General features: G+C 40.1%; 4 protein-coding genes across 4 annotated transcripts; 3 read left to right on the top strand and 1 right to left on the bottom strand.

Moving 5' to 3' along the window:
• The first annotated feature begins 8,847 nt into the window (after window positions 1-8,847).
• Window positions 8,848-10,899, top strand: LOC100115947 (tubulin-folding cofactor B). The gene is made up of 3 exons (XM_001608236.6): window positions 8,848-9,207; window positions 9,606-9,893; window positions 9,960-10,899. Exon 3 carries the CDS (start codon window positions 10,019-10,021, stop codon window positions 10,748-10,750), a length of 732 nt encoding a protein of 243 aa, XP_001608286.1. The 5' UTR covers window positions 8,848-9,207; window positions 9,606-9,893; window positions 9,960-10,018; the 3' UTR covers window positions 10,751-10,899.
• Window positions 10,900-11,083: 184 nt separating this feature from the next.
• LOC100115907 (histone H4) lies at window positions 11,084-12,379 on the bottom strand. The gene has a single exon (XM_003424547.5). The coding sequence runs from the start codon at window positions 11,966-11,968 to the stop codon at window positions 11,657-11,659; it is 312 nt and encodes a 103-aa protein (XP_003424595.1). The 5' UTR covers window positions 11,969-12,379; the 3' UTR covers window positions 11,084-11,656.
• LOC100115866 (histone H3) lies at window positions 12,191-12,870 on the top strand. Its single transcript, XM_001608234.5, has one exon. The coding sequence runs from the start codon at window positions 12,233-12,235 to the stop codon at window positions 12,641-12,643; it is 411 nt and encodes a 136-aa protein (XP_001608284.1). The 5' UTR covers window positions 12,191-12,232; the 3' UTR covers window positions 12,644-12,870.
• An 85-nt stretch (window positions 12,871-12,955) lies between these two features.
• Window positions 12,956-14,620, top strand: LOC100124219. Its single transcript, XM_001608076.6, has 5 exons — window positions 12,956-13,451; window positions 13,526-13,726; window positions 13,801-13,953; window positions 14,026-14,184; window positions 14,254-14,620. The coding sequence occupies exons 1-5, from the start codon at window positions 13,404-13,406 to the stop codon at window positions 14,539-14,541; spliced, it is 849 nt and encodes a 282-aa protein (XP_001608126.1). The 5' UTR covers window positions 12,956-13,403; the 3' UTR covers window positions 14,542-14,620.
• The last annotated feature ends 443 nt before the right edge of the window (window positions 14,621-15,063 follow it).

The following is a 15,063-nucleotide window of genomic DNA, read 5'->3' as shown; positions in this document are numbered from 1 at the left end:
ACGAAAATCAAAGTTTACCCCTCAGTGTAAGCGTTGCCAAAAATTCGGTCACACCGCCAACTACTGCCACGCAAACTGGGTTTGCGCCTTCTGTGCAAAAGATCACGCCACTCCGGCCTGTCAAAAAAAAGACAATAAAGAAATTCCCCCAGTCTGCGCAAACTGCAACGGCCAACATCGAGCCACCTATCGCGGCTGCCCAAAGGCTCCAAAATCCCCAAAAACCCAGAAGGAACCTCCTCAATCTTCAAAAAACAACAACTCACACCCTCGTTTTAACGCAATAAAAAACACAAACACTCCAACATCCTACGCTAACGCGGTGACAGGAAGCCCTTTAATTCAGAACACTCCCATAACTAGCGCCATTCAATCGCAGATACAAGCAGCGATCACGCAATTCACGGCAAATCTCACCTCTGCCATCCTTCAACTAAGATGATGGAAGAACAAAAAAAAAAAAAAGTTTCACCCTTCTTAATTGGAATGCAAATGGCATACTAAACAAATCCACCGAACTAATTCAATTTCTCGATGACAAGCAGATCGATATTGCTGTCATCACTGAAACTCACCTAACCTCGATCAAAAAACTCTTCATCCCAAATTTTACTATATACAGACGTGACAGACCTGATGCGGCGGGAGGCGGCGTAGCTATTCTCATCCGCAGAAATATCCGCCACAGAGCCATAAACACCGATTTCCCGGATTGCGAAGCAGTAGGAGTGGAAATTCATACAAAGTCCACGCCCATCAGAGTCATTGCCTTCTATGCGCCCCCTAACCCAAAAGAAAAATTTTCTTCACTCCACTCTCTTTTCAATACAAACATTCCTACTATATTGGCAGGAGATCTTAACGCAAAACACACCTCCTGGGGTTGCATTCACAACAACCCTGCAGGCCAATCTCTTCTCAAAAAAATAATGAAACACAACATATGCATTGAACCTCCCCTAGTGCCCACTCACTTTCCAGGCTGCGCTACACATGACCCGGATATTTTAGACATCTTCTTAACAAAAAACATTACTCTGCCATCTGATCCTTGGACTACAGAAGATCTCTCCTCAGACCATAACCCGGTTCTTGTTAAGATTCCCAGCTCCCCCGACTTCTTACCCATCACCACGAGCAGCATAGACTGGCTCCATCTCAAGTACATCCTTGAAACTTCTAACTTCAAATGCTCCCATATCAAATCAATAACTGAGCTAGACAAAGCGGTAGAAGAACTAACAAAAGAGATAAACACAGCCACCCAACAAGCCACAACCACAACCACAGTCCCCCAATTTAAAACGAAATTATCCCCCGAGTTAAAATCCCTCATCGCTGAGAAAAACAAACTACGCAAACTTTGGCAATCAACAAGAAACAAAATTCTAAAAACAGAATTAAACGCGATGACCAAAGAGATCAGCTCTCTCGTCTCCGAACACAGGAGCAAAGGATTGAATGAGTTTATCGCCGAAGCTGAAAAGAGCCCCAAAAGCGCCTGGTCTGTAGTGAAAAAACTCCGTAACAAGAGACCATCTCTTCCTCCCCTTAAACAAGGGAACAGCTCCTTCTCACTAGACGCTGATAAGGCAGAAATTTTCGCAACTTCGCTTCAAGCACAATGCTCTCCCAATCCTAGTCCGGAAAACCTAGTAGAGACCCACGCCAACATAACTGAAGAAGTGAAAAATCACCCCCTACATGAACCCGAATTCTCTCATACAACCCCCCAAGAAATTAGCTCCATTATACGCAACCTAAAAAATCGTAAAGCCCCTGGAAAGGATGGTATCACAAACAACATTTTAAAATTCCTACCTAGAAAACATCTAGTTGAAATTTGCAATATCGCAAATGCCGCCATGCGTCTACGCTATTTTCCAACAAGCTGGAAAGAAGCCACCGTGATTTGCCTCCCAAAACAAGGAAAACCTCTCACCTCACCGTCCAGCTATAGACCAATTAGCCTCTTACCATCTCTCAGCAAAATCGTCGAAAGCGTACTACTCACACGCCTGAACAAACACATTGACGAAAGTAATGTCTTGCCAGATGTACAACACGGCTTTAGGTCCAGACACTCTTCCGCGCATCAACTCATGAGAGTAGCCGAGCACATCGCAGACAGCTTAAACAGAAGGCATCACACCGCAATGGCTCTTCTCGACGTACAACAGGCTTTCGACAAAGTCTGGCACGATGGTCTCATTTACAAACTAATTAGAATAAATTGTCCACACTACCTCATAGGCACTATCCAGTCTTTTCTTACGGATAGATCACTGAGAGTTAAAGTGGGACACTCTCTATCCAGCAGCAAACCCATCACCGCAGGTGTTCCTCAAGGGTCAAAACTATCCCCCACACTCTTCAACCTATACGGATACGACATCCCTCAACGCGAAGGAATTATCACTGCAATCTACGCAGATGACATAGCTGTCCTGCGCACAACAAGACAGATCTCTCAATGCACGAACCTCTTAAACAAACACCTCGTCACACTCATTGATTGGTACTCTCATTGGAGATTATCAATCAACGAATCCAAATCAGTAGATATCTTCTTTTCGAAAAGAAATACAACCCCCCACACATGCATACAAATAAAGGGTCACACCCTCAAATGGAGTAACTCTGCCAAGTACCTAGGAGTCACTCTAGACCGCAAACTCTCATGGGTAAAGCACACAAAGCTCACCCTAAGCAAGGCCCTCGGTGCATTCATACAGCTTAGACCCTTCTTCAACAACAAGTCAGTCTCATACAAAACAAAACTCCGTGCTTTCTCCGCTATCATCAGGAGCATCCAAACATACGCCATACCCGTATGGGGTGCAGCCGGCGAATCTCACTTAAAACCCATTGAAGGATCATTCTTTAGAATGCTTAGGTCTATCCTTGACATCCCGTGGTATATACGGAATAAACAAATCCTAAAAGAAGTCGCAATCACCTCCCCCAATCAGGCCGCCCCGATATTCGCTGCCAAACTTCACGACTCAATGAAAAATCATTGCAACCCCACTATAGTGGCAACCACTACATACACAACAATGTCTTATGATTGGGTAAGACGGCCCTGCTCTATCCTAGAGCCAACCACTGCCTAATTTGAGGATATACGTAGCCACCCCTTATGACACTCACACCAAGTCACCCGCACGTCCGCACCTACACAATTACCTAAGCGTGCGCACTCATTCACACACATACAAATACTCAAATAAATATCTTCTTCTCATAAGGCATTACTGCCAAATTTCAAGCTTCGCTACTTTAGCGCCATAGTCACCTACTCTCTACCCTACGAGAATAGAGAGAATGGTCCTCTGAGGAGGTGGTTTTAGTCGGTAGGCATCTCCTCACGGCGATGAATCCGACACTACCTTCAATCCCATCTCGAAGGTGTCTTTTAGAAGATTTCCACCTCCTCCCCCTCATAAAAAAAAAGGTTTAGCATGTACGGCCAAGAAAAACTTGGAAGACGTAGACTTCCTCTCCGAGAATTCCGAATCTGACTCTGAGTCTTCGAGCATTGAAGAAACATCAACTCCAAAGCCTCCCCCTATCATAATCCGGTATAATTGATGTGTTCTTCTTCTTCTGTGTCTTTCTACCATCCTCGTTCTTTTTCACCGTGGCAGTACGCGCCCCAGCCCGTGAGGGAGGCATCCGTAAATATCTCTAAAAAATATTTGTTTTCTTTTATAGGGTTTTTGGTTGTTTCTAGGTGTGGTAGCCACCATTTCAGATCTCGTTTAGCGGTTCCAGAAATTTTCATTCGTCTATCGAAGTCGTCGTCATTTGCCGAGAGTGCTAGGAATTTTTCCCGTTCTATTCTTTTCGTGTACAGCCATCCGTAGCTTACGGCGGGGCAAGCGGCAATCAGAGCACCTATCATTTTTGCTACCGACCTGATAGTGGCGTTGTTTTTGTTGTAAATTGTGTGAATAATTCTTTGAGTGTCTTCCCGTTTATTTTTAGGCAAGTATATACTAAAGTCATCCGTGTCAAGAATAAAGCCTAGAAATTTGCACTGCCGCGAAGGATTTAGCTGGCTTTTGTTCGTATTTATGATAAATCTTAGTGACTGCAGCATTTTTCGAGTGATTTCGACGTTTCTAGCGCAGTCTTTTTTATTTTCCGCTATCATGAGTATGTCGTCCAGATATATGACCGAGTTGAGGCCCTCCGAACGTAATTTTTGAATGACCGGTTGTATGAGTTTTGTGAAGGCGTACGGCGCGGTTGATAGACCAAACGGTAAAGCGTTAAATTTGTAAATTTTGTTCTCAAACTCGAATCTAAGAAATTTTTTGTAATTCCGATGTATTGGCACGAGGAAGTATGAATCTTTTAGATCGATCGTTGCCATGTAGGATTCGCGAGTTATTAGTCTCAAGGCTATATCTTCCAACTTGAAGTGGGGGGCTTCGATAAATTTATTCAGCTTTTTTAGGTTAAGTATAAACCGGTTTTCACCGTTTGACTTTTTTCTTAAGAAGTATTTGGACAGGAACTGTCCTTTTTTAGGTGGGCACTGGGAGATCGCTTGTCTAGTAGGTCCTGAGTGGCTTTGCGGTGAGCTTTCCGCTCGTTCGAGTTGCAGGTTAGGTTCGACAGGGGCAGCCTTTTGTGTGACTTTGGACAGTTAGTTCCTCCGGTGGTAGTTGTCCCTTGGCGTCGGTAGTTGCGACTCCCTGGTGATGGTCTCTTGTCCGTTGGCCTCCTCCTGTATCGAGAGCCGCTCGTTGTCTGCCTGGAGGGGCCTTTGAATTAAATCCTTTGTTCTGAGGGGAGTTCTGCGTGTCTCAGGTTTACTTCTTCCTCTGTCGTTCTTCGTTGCATCTTTTGAGGTTTTCTCGATTTCCTTGCCTGCTTTTATCTTTTCCGAGAAATCCTTTCCATACAGGTACTCGTCAACTTTTGCCTCGACTGCGACGTCTATAGTTGCCTGTTTAAGGCTTGGTGTTATAAAAGCTCTTCGCGTCTTCGAAAAGTTGTAATGCAGGTCTGTCAGTAATTTGGCCGCGTCGCTGATGTTCTCGAAAATTCCTGTTTGCAGTTGGTCTGGTTGTGCGTCTGCAGCGGCCTTCAGCATACCTGTCAGCGCTTTTCCGAGTCAGCGCCATACCTAGCTGATTTTGTGCTTGTGTTTGGTACTGGTCTCTTCGTTGAGCAGTTTTGCTGATCCCCGATTTTATCTTCGCATTGAGTATGGGTGCTTTTAGGGCTATGCAGTTCTCCGGCCAGGCGTGTTTCTTCACCATCGCCTCCTTGCTTTCTTTGTTCATGCCTTCTTTGCACATGGCGGTCCATCTTTCGTTTATTTGTTGATCCAGAGGGGGCCCTGGTTCCTTCGACGTGTTAGCTTCGCCCAGAAGATCAACCAGGCCAGCCTACGGTGTTTTGCCGTTGTCTTTGTCGGGATTGTTCTCCTTGTCCTGGTCTTGGGAGGAGCTGCAAGAGTTCGAGCGGCTGCGTGAGCGCCTGTCTGAGCATGACGAGGATCTGCTTGAGAAGCTTCGTGGGCTGCTGTCGTCGCTGCGGCTGCTGCTGCTGCTTCGACTTTCGCTGCTCGAGGATGACGATTCGCTGCGGCTTCGTCGTGTGACATGGCGGGACTTGCGTTGTTTGTAGCGCTCTACGTCGCTATACGCACTGGCCAAGCTTCGATAGCGTCGGTCGCCGCCATTGTTAGATTTTCCTTGGCCGTCAGCGTGTTTATTTCGACCCGGCATATAATACGTCTAGCGTCATGCTCTTGGTCCTTTTTTCCCCGCTGGGCTCCCCGTGAGGATTCGGATCTTTCTCGCTTGCCGCCGTCGCGCTCGCGTCTGTGCGGTTTGGGTCGTTTTTTGTCTACCTGCCTTTTGTGTGCGAAGCGTTTCCCTGTTGATCGAGATCGTCGACGCCTTTTAGCCTCAGGAACGTACGAGTGGCTACTCCTGGAGGTGGATCGTGTGCGCCTCTTCCTCTTGTGTCGCGATGATCCCATGATGAGGGTGAAGGGAAAACTTCTTTGAGCGAGTTCTTTGCGTGTGGTTCCTAACGCACAGGAAAGCGTAATGACGGCTGATGGCGGATGAGGCGGGCGCGATGGGTGCGAGGCACACGCGCGCCACCTGGCGATCGAACTTTCACAATTTAGAGGACGAGGCAGTGAAATACAATTAACACTCTCGGCTCAAAACTAAGCGACTATTGCCTCAAACACGATTTTGATATACACGCACCAGCAGAATTCACACACTACTCAAATAACAAACTACATAAACCTGACATTATTGACTTTGTAATTACAAAAGAATTGAAATTCTCCACTAATGTCATAACGATCCACGAGCTAGCTCAGATCATTACCCAATAGAAATCTCAATAGATCTTGATATCACGTATAATATCCCAAAGCCTATAGATACAACTTTGCTAAAACAGATTGGAACACTTTTCAAACCTTTATAAACGATAGCTTACAAGACTCATATCAATTAGAATCAACAGAACACAGACACACTAATTACTTCACTCACAGAAACAATGACACAGGCAATAGAGCAATCGACGCCGCTTAAAGATAATAAATTTAATTATAATGAACCGCTACCGGTCGAAATCCTTGAACTTATTAAAAAAACGCAACCTTATGAGAACCGAACACAAAACATTCACACCGCATAACAACCCTTCGGACACTGACTTTACCAAAAAAAACGGATAAACTAGTGTCCGATTATCTAAATCAACCGTGCACGGACTATATAAAAAAAGTAACAGGGTTTGAACTTAAAAAACTACTTTAGGAAAACAAAAAATAATAAAGCACCGGGCCCAAATAGAATTTAAAACTTCATGCTAAAAAATCTCCCGAATAAAGCTCTAAAAATCTTCGCAGACGCCTTCAACGCGTGCTTCAAATTAAAATACTTCCCCAACCAGTGGAAAAAAGCTCTTATTCTTGCGTTCGCTAAACCAGGAAAAGATCCAACACTACCAACAAGCTATAGACCGATTAGTTTACGGATTATTATTCGCGATGAACAGTTCGGCTTCAGAGACGGTCATTCAACTCAACACCAAATTTTGCGTTTAACAGAATTTATAAATAAAAACTATAACTGGAAACAACACAACACTGGCGCGGTCCTCCTATAGACGTTGAAAAAACGTTCGATAGTGTCTGGATCAACGGCTTGCCAAGAAAACTTGTTGGAGTTCAACGATACTCACACATACACACATAGAGACGCCTACGCACATAGTTCCGGACCCCCCACTAGCCCCGGAAAACTGACCTGGGTTTTATGGCCCGGACCCAAAGGGACAGCCGAGTTAGTTCGGAAGAAGGAAGAAGCGGTCAGTCTGACGACAGCCACCTAGCGCACCACATCAACCATCAAGAATACTATCCGCGTTATTATTTTGCAACTGATATATATTATTCAAACTTGTATCTTTTATTATTTCTACTAGTGTACTGCATTGAGATTATTGTGATTGTTTCTTATAAATAAAGTTCTCTTATAATAAATAAAATCAATAAACTCCAACAAAACTAATAGAACTTGAAATACCTAAATGCTTAATTCACCTTCTCGCTTCGTATCTAAACAATCGACAATTCGAGGTAACACTCGACGGTTTTAACTCCGGAGAATTTTCAATAAAAGCAGGGGTACCGCAAGGCAGCCTCTTAGGACCCACCTTATTCAGCCTTTACATTAATGATATACTTTAGTCATTAAAAACGAAAAAATTATACTCAAAACGTTTGTTCGGCCCATATTAACATACGCATCCACAGTTTGGGTAGGCACTTGTAAATCCAACTTAGATAAATTACAAACTATGCAAAATAAAACACTCAGAGCAATAACCAATGCGCCGCGCTATACAAAAAAACGATCTAATACATAGAGAACTGGAAATAGATTTTTTATACATGAAGCGGGCCTTAAATTCTATGATAAAGCTAATAAGGAATCGAAATACGAATTAATTATAGTTACGACCCTTTAGATAAATATCGCAGACCAAAAGTCTTTAGAACTATTCATGAGTTAGATAAAAATATGCCATAAAGAATTCTGCCTTTTAGTTTCAGAGTGGCCAGCAGCAGCAGGAGCAATAAATATAAATATACATGTACTTCTCTCTCACTACCGCCTGTGGTCTTTACCTATCTTCCTCTATTCTTCTTTCACCTTCCCCTAAATACTAATCAGTTTTTAAACGCTCAGACGGTTAAAAAATGTGGGTTTTTTCTCTCCTTTTTCTTTCGGAAAAGGGTGTTTTTTTCCCCGCATACCTAAATTAATTCTTGATAAAATCACCTCCGCTAGGCTTACAAATTGGCAAGATTCGTGTAAACATGCCTGTAATGGGTTTTACACGCAAACCACCTCCGCAAAGAGTATAAATTCACTTTCCTTCCTTCCTGAGAGTCTCATATCGAAGGCTGTGGAATCCTAATCCACGGTCTTCGTGGGTTGACTTGTTCGAATAGTGACTATGATTTGGAGTGAGCTTTTCCAGTGGCTCCTTGCTCCCGAGAGGTGTTGAGGGGCTCATGATATTTGCTCGTAAATTCTCTTGGTATTGGTGTCTCGCGGGGGTGTTTTAATAATACCTCCGTTCGACTCGGCAGCAAGAACGTCTCCTGGTCTGTGGTCACGATGACGATCGAACACTTCTCTGCTCCATCGTCATTAACAAAAGGGAGAATGAAGATTTCCATTGTATGTGTTATGTGTATATCGAATTGAGGCTCTTTTACAAAGCCAATTCAGAGTGTTGTCAAAAGATGTCATTGGTGGGTACAATGAAAAAAGCGAGCAACTTCATAGAGTTGAAAATGAAAAAAATCAGTGCGCGCTAAGCAATTTCGTAGCCAACGACATAATATCATAACAATAATAATAGCGAAGATTATGGAAAACAACGTGTTTTTACAAAAGGTCCGTTTGGATCCAGAATTAATTCGATGATCTCCTCGAAGACTGTCATTGTCTTTCTTGACGGCAGGTTCTCGTAGTGCTGATGTGTTTGCATGCTGCAATGTCGTTTCCTGGACTTCATTGAACAATTGGTGGATTTTTCCTAGTCTCGATATCGTTGAGTCGATAAGTCCATCTTTGCAGGGTCCACTTTGTTGCTTTATCACTTTTTAAAAAACTTATAGACTACAAGAATATAAGAATTGTATGTGGAAACAAATTTACAATTATCTTACATATGTTTATAATCTTAATTCTTATACATTGTCCATTTTGGCATCATTTAAATTTCTGTTGATTTTTTTTTTTTTTTTTTTTTTTTTTTTGTAAGAGAATTAAAAATATACATAGAACACGCACAGATTAAAAACTTTTAAATACCAAAATTGATAACTTTAAACGATCACAACCGATAGTATCTATATTGATTTCTATTGACATTTTATTATAATCATCTATATTTTCACAAAAAAAAAATCTTGCAATTTCGAGGTTGATTTTATTATTACTGAATTTATATTTTATGTCACGTGAAAATGCAAATTAAACCAATTAATATATGTATATTGATAATATCTAAAAAGCACTTTTATTGAATTTTAGAATCTAACCGCTGTTGGAGACTTTATTGAAAAACAAATGATTGAGTTTTGAAAGGATTGAATTCATTGGCATTTGGCTTATGACTGACGTCACTGTTTAGTCAGCAAATGACAGTCAGTTTGTTCTGTCAGAAATACTCTGAATGAATCATAATATTGTGTACTCTAACCTATACCAATGAAATACAAAGTGCACTAAGTGATGAAATCTACATAAGCCGCGTTTATCTACAAGTCCTTATTTGGTAATAAAATAAGCCGGATGAACGTATTCGTTTTGTAAATAAAGGTACGATCATTCACTATAACCCTATAAGTAAAGTTTTTGTAGAAATAATAACTTGCTTTTTTTCAGAATGATAAATTGATCAAGATTATAATAAAACGAATTTATCAAGTCTTATTAACATAAATATGGATACCTATAACTCTGGCAGTGCAAATTTTGTTAACTTTGTAGTAACAAGTGCTAATAATGAATCTTATTCAGTGGAACGAAGATTCAAAAAAGATATAACCATTCAGGAATTCAAAGACAAGTTAGAATTGCTCGTTGGCTATCAATCAAAATCAATGGGACTAGAAGTATACAACAAAAATGATGATTTGGTATGCAAATTGAGTGAAAATGGTAAAGAACTAGGATCATATCCTGTTGAAGATGGAATGCGAGTCCATGTTATTGGTGATGTAGAACCAACAGATGATCCAGCAGCAGTTGAGAAGTTCGAGTTGTCTGAGGAAGAATATTCAAAAAGGTCCTCAACAGTCAAATCATTTTTGAAAGAAAATAAATTAGGCAAGTACAATGAAGAAGAAACCAAAAAGAAAGAAGAGGAAAGACAGCGAGAGCTAGAAAATGAAGAGCGACTGATCAACAGTATGAAAGTAGGCGATAGGTGTGAGGTCATTGTTCCTGGCAACCCTAAACGCAGAGCCACTGTAATGTATCTTGGAAAAACTGAATTCAAAAGTGGATGGTGGGTAGGAGTGAAATTTGATGAACCTTTTGGTAAAAATAATGGAACAGTAGCTGGTAAAAAGTACTTTGAATGCCCTGACAAGTACGGTGGGTTTGTAAAACCTGCAAGCATAGTGCTTGGTGATTTTCCAGAAGAAGATTTTGACCTGAATGAGGAACTGTAATATTAATCAAATAACTAGTGCATACTCTATTTTTCGTTTCATTATTGCTTAGCTTTAACAAATGCGAAATATTTATATTTATTCATAGTATATAAAACTTTTATATGATCAATAAAATATGCATTTAAATTTTGCAATTATTTCAGTTATTCCAATTTTATTTTATTTGGATCACAGTGACTAAACCAATTACCTTGTTTCTCGCCTTTAATTTACTCTTATTTGATTTTTAACAGTTTAGGATTGACAAGTTCATTTTTAATAATGATGATAAAATTTGGTATGTACAGTTCTTGCACATTAAAGGAAAATAATATTTAAAGATGCCATTAATCGTGTTTACATTGGGATCAATTTTATTATTCAAATACATGCGTAATCATAACAGTCATAATAATCCAAGATGATGGCCATTGCATAATTATTTGAACATATTGCAATTAAAATTGTATTAGTACTATAGTTTCACATTATTTTTCAAGAACAGTTATAATTTTGTATTTGATAATCATTTTTATTTTAAATTGATGACAATCTTTTATATTTTTGTATACTTATTTCTGATAGCGCAGTTTAAAATTAAGCTAATATTGAGCATCATTGATACATTTTTTGCTTTACGTCTCTAATTGATACATCATTGCGCAGGGAAAATGCATCTTTTACAATTATAGAATCATAACCTTAAAAAGTAAAAAAGGATTCAATTGTTTTCGTAAACGTAGACATTAACATTTATAATTATTAAAAATGTACATTGCTGAGTATTCGTTACATAATTCATTCGAAATCATTCATTGCATAGCTTGTAAGATAAAACAAAGAAATATTCCAACGTTAAAACATTTGGTGGCCCTGAAAAGGGCCGATTGTTTAGTAGAGTCAATAAATGGATCGAATTATAATTTAACCGCCGAACCCGTAAAGGGTGCGGCCTTGTCTCTTCAGAGCATAGACAACGTCCATGGCGGTAACCGTCTTCCTCTTGGCGTGCTCGGTGTAGGTCACGGCGTCGCGGATAACGTTCTCAAGGAAGACCTTGAGAACACCACGGGTCTCTTCGTAAATCAAGCCGGAGATACGCTTTACGCCACCACGCCTGGCCAGACGGCGAATAGCGGGCTTGGTAATGCCCTGGATGTTGTCTCGCAACACCTTACGATGCCGCTTAGCTCCTCCTTTGCCAAGACCTTTTCCTCCCTTTCCACGTCCAGTCATCTTCAACGGTGAGTGAGTAGTACAAGGGATACGACTGCCAACGTCTAAGTGATGGTGCTGTTACAGAAAAATCGCTATTTATGCGGGCTAGACTGCACGATTTCCCTCTCTCTCCAGGCACCCAACAGTTTCCCCCTCTACTGCGCTGCGTTTCGATTGTTTCGGAACAGATGCTCCGTCGCGTATAAATACAAGGGCCCCGGCACTGAAAAAATTATTCTTGTCTGAGCAGTCGCACTAGACGCATCAACCGAACTTCTAGCAATGGCTCGCACTAAGCAGACTGCTCGCAAGTCTACAGGAGGCAAGGCTCCTCGCAAACAACTGGCAACCAAAGCCGCTCGTAAAAGTGCCCCGGCTACCGGAGGAGTTAAGAAGCCCCATCGTTACAGGCCTGGAACTGTCGCTCTCCGAGAGATTCGTCGCTACCAGAAGAGTACGGAACTCCTGATCCGCAAGCTGCCTTTCCAACGCTTGGTGCGTGAGATCGCTCAAGATTTCAAGACGGACCTTCGTTTCCAAAGCTCTGCTGTGATGGCTCTTCAAGAAGCCAGCGAGGCTTACCTCGTCGGTCTCTTTGAGGATACTAACCTATGCGCTATCCATGCTAAGCGCGTGACTATCATGCCCAAGGACATCCAGCTGGCTAGACGCATTCGTGGAGAACGTGCTTAAATTTTGAACACCGTTCTTGCCCATAAACAATCGGCCCTTTTCAGGGCCACCAAATATTCAAACGTATAAAACATCTATTATGATTTTCAAATACTATCGCTTCCTATGAATAGCCTCAACCGTCCTCGTTTTCCTTACTAAAAGCAAAATGCTTTTTATCTACCGCCAGGGTCCGGACTAAAAGCATGCTCTTTAATTCAATTCCGTTGCATGCTGCTAATATTTCATGCAAGTAGGCAACAAAGATAATATTTATTTATACATCATTAAACCATTTTTATTATAAGCATTGCATGATTTCATTTTACTATTGCATATGTATAAGGTCTTGCATCTTGATTGAATATTTCATACTTGACTTCCTAGAATAAATGTCTTGGGTGTCTAATGCTGTATCCAACTCCTATGATTTTCTATTTTCCTGCGAATATCGTTATTTAATAACTATAATAGTATATGCAAAGCCAATTCTACAAATGAGTACTTTCGATGATTTTCTCAATATTATTCAGTAATTTATACGATTATTGATACAAAATAGCGAAATTGACGATAAATTTGTGATAAGATGCCTCTAGGGATCGATTATCTTTAGCAACCAGACGAACACGTCATGCTTGATTGAAACACGTGGCCTTTTCAACGTCGAGCTTTAAATACGAACATTGACACTGTAGGCTTTAGTAGACTTTAGTAGTATTCGACAACAGGGAGGCGTTGCAACGCAGCTAGAGTATAGATATCCTTCACATTTTTCGCGATGAAACTTGTTACGGCGTTCGGTTTGATGGTATTCTGCCTCTTCCATGTAAGTTAAGGCTGTTTGCAATAATTAATTTTACTATTTATGTTTTGTTTAAAGAATTTATTTAAAATAAACAGGCAGCACATGCAACAGAGGACAAAGATTCTTTATTAGCAAAAATAGAAAGCATGAAATATGAGGCACAAGCGTCGATTAATAAACTAAGGAGCTTTAAGCGAGATTTTTTAATTGATTTGAAGTATCTGTTATTTAATGTAAAAACTGACAATCTGCAACGAATTGACAGCAGTATCAAACAAACTATGTACCGAATAAAGGTAAGATTTGAAATACAAAGGGATTTTAACAACAAAAATATACATAGCTCAAATAACAATTGTTTGACACGCAGAGAGCAACAAAAACTGGAAACGTCGTAGACTGTGACCAATCATCAATCGAGAATTCTAATTTACCTGCTACAAAAATATTAAATCAAAAATGTTGGCAAATTAATATGGAAAGTGTTTACGGTCCGATTTATGAAGATGACGAGCTTGTTATAGTAAGTTTTCTCAAATATAGTTCTAAAATTAAACAATTGTAATAATAACACGGATTTTGCACACCTCTTAAGAGGCCAATTAAATCGGACAATGCTGAAAAATGTTACGATGTAGCAGAGTCGTCGATTGAACGATTGCTTTTAATGACTCGCTTAGATTTGACAAAGTGCTTGCATAAAAGTTTAGAGTCAGCTTTAAATTTGACCACTCGAGCAGAAAATCTTGTACAAGTAAGTTTTACTGCATAATCATCTGTGTATAGCAATAATTTCTAAAATCTTACAATATTATTCTTTAAGGATACCGGCTACATGGTCGTTGATAGGCTTAATACTATACAAGAAGAATGTCAGACGGCTGATGATGATGAAGAGACTAAAAATCGCATTTTGCACAGGATTTATAACATAGATCCATATGCAAAAGTACTGAAGCGAATAACAAATAATTTATTGAACGAGAGAAAATCGATTAAGGTTCAAGCGATAATAGACGCTGATTCGTGTAGAGAACGCCGAGTTGCTGATATGTACAAAATCTTGACTCAAATTGAGAAAACGGCTAATACATGTATACGCAGTTTCTAAGTGCGCATGAAAATGAATACTTATTAAATGTACTTTTATGTATGATTAATTATAAGTATATAAATTGATACAGCAGAAACATTCTTTTACTTCCATCCATTATTTCCAATTTGCCGCGAGTGAAAAAAATTTCATGTATGTACGATACTACTCTTAAAAATAAATAATTCGCAAACTAATAATTATTAGGCCAATGAATCGAACCTTTTTTTTCAATTCATCGATAACATGGAACAAAATTACAATGAACTGAGTAACAAGTGAGTGCAGTCATGCAGCTTCTCTCTATGCGACTATGTGTCCTACGTATTTGAATGCATTTTCTGAAAGAATATATTCACAAATCGAATTGCAAAACTACTTGAGTCGAAGAATCATCATTTTTTCAACAAAGTTCAACAACATTTTATCAATTTTCATGCTCAGATAATTAAGAAATCGCAATAAATGTTCGACAAGTCAGCACTAAAGCGAAACAACAGGCTCGATAATCTCGAAAAATTAACCGATAAATTGCTACAA

The sequence above is a fragment of the Nasonia vitripennis genome, chromosome 5 (assembly GCF_009193385.2).
Source record: "Nasonia vitripennis strain AsymCx chromosome 5, Nvit_psr_1.1, whole genome shotgun sequence".
Lineage (NCBI taxonomy): Eukaryota > Metazoa > Arthropoda > Insecta > Hymenoptera > Pteromalidae > Nasonia > Nasonia vitripennis.
The sequence above is the reverse complement of the archived record's forward strand: the minus strand, read 5'-3'. Positions and strand labels throughout refer to the sequence as shown.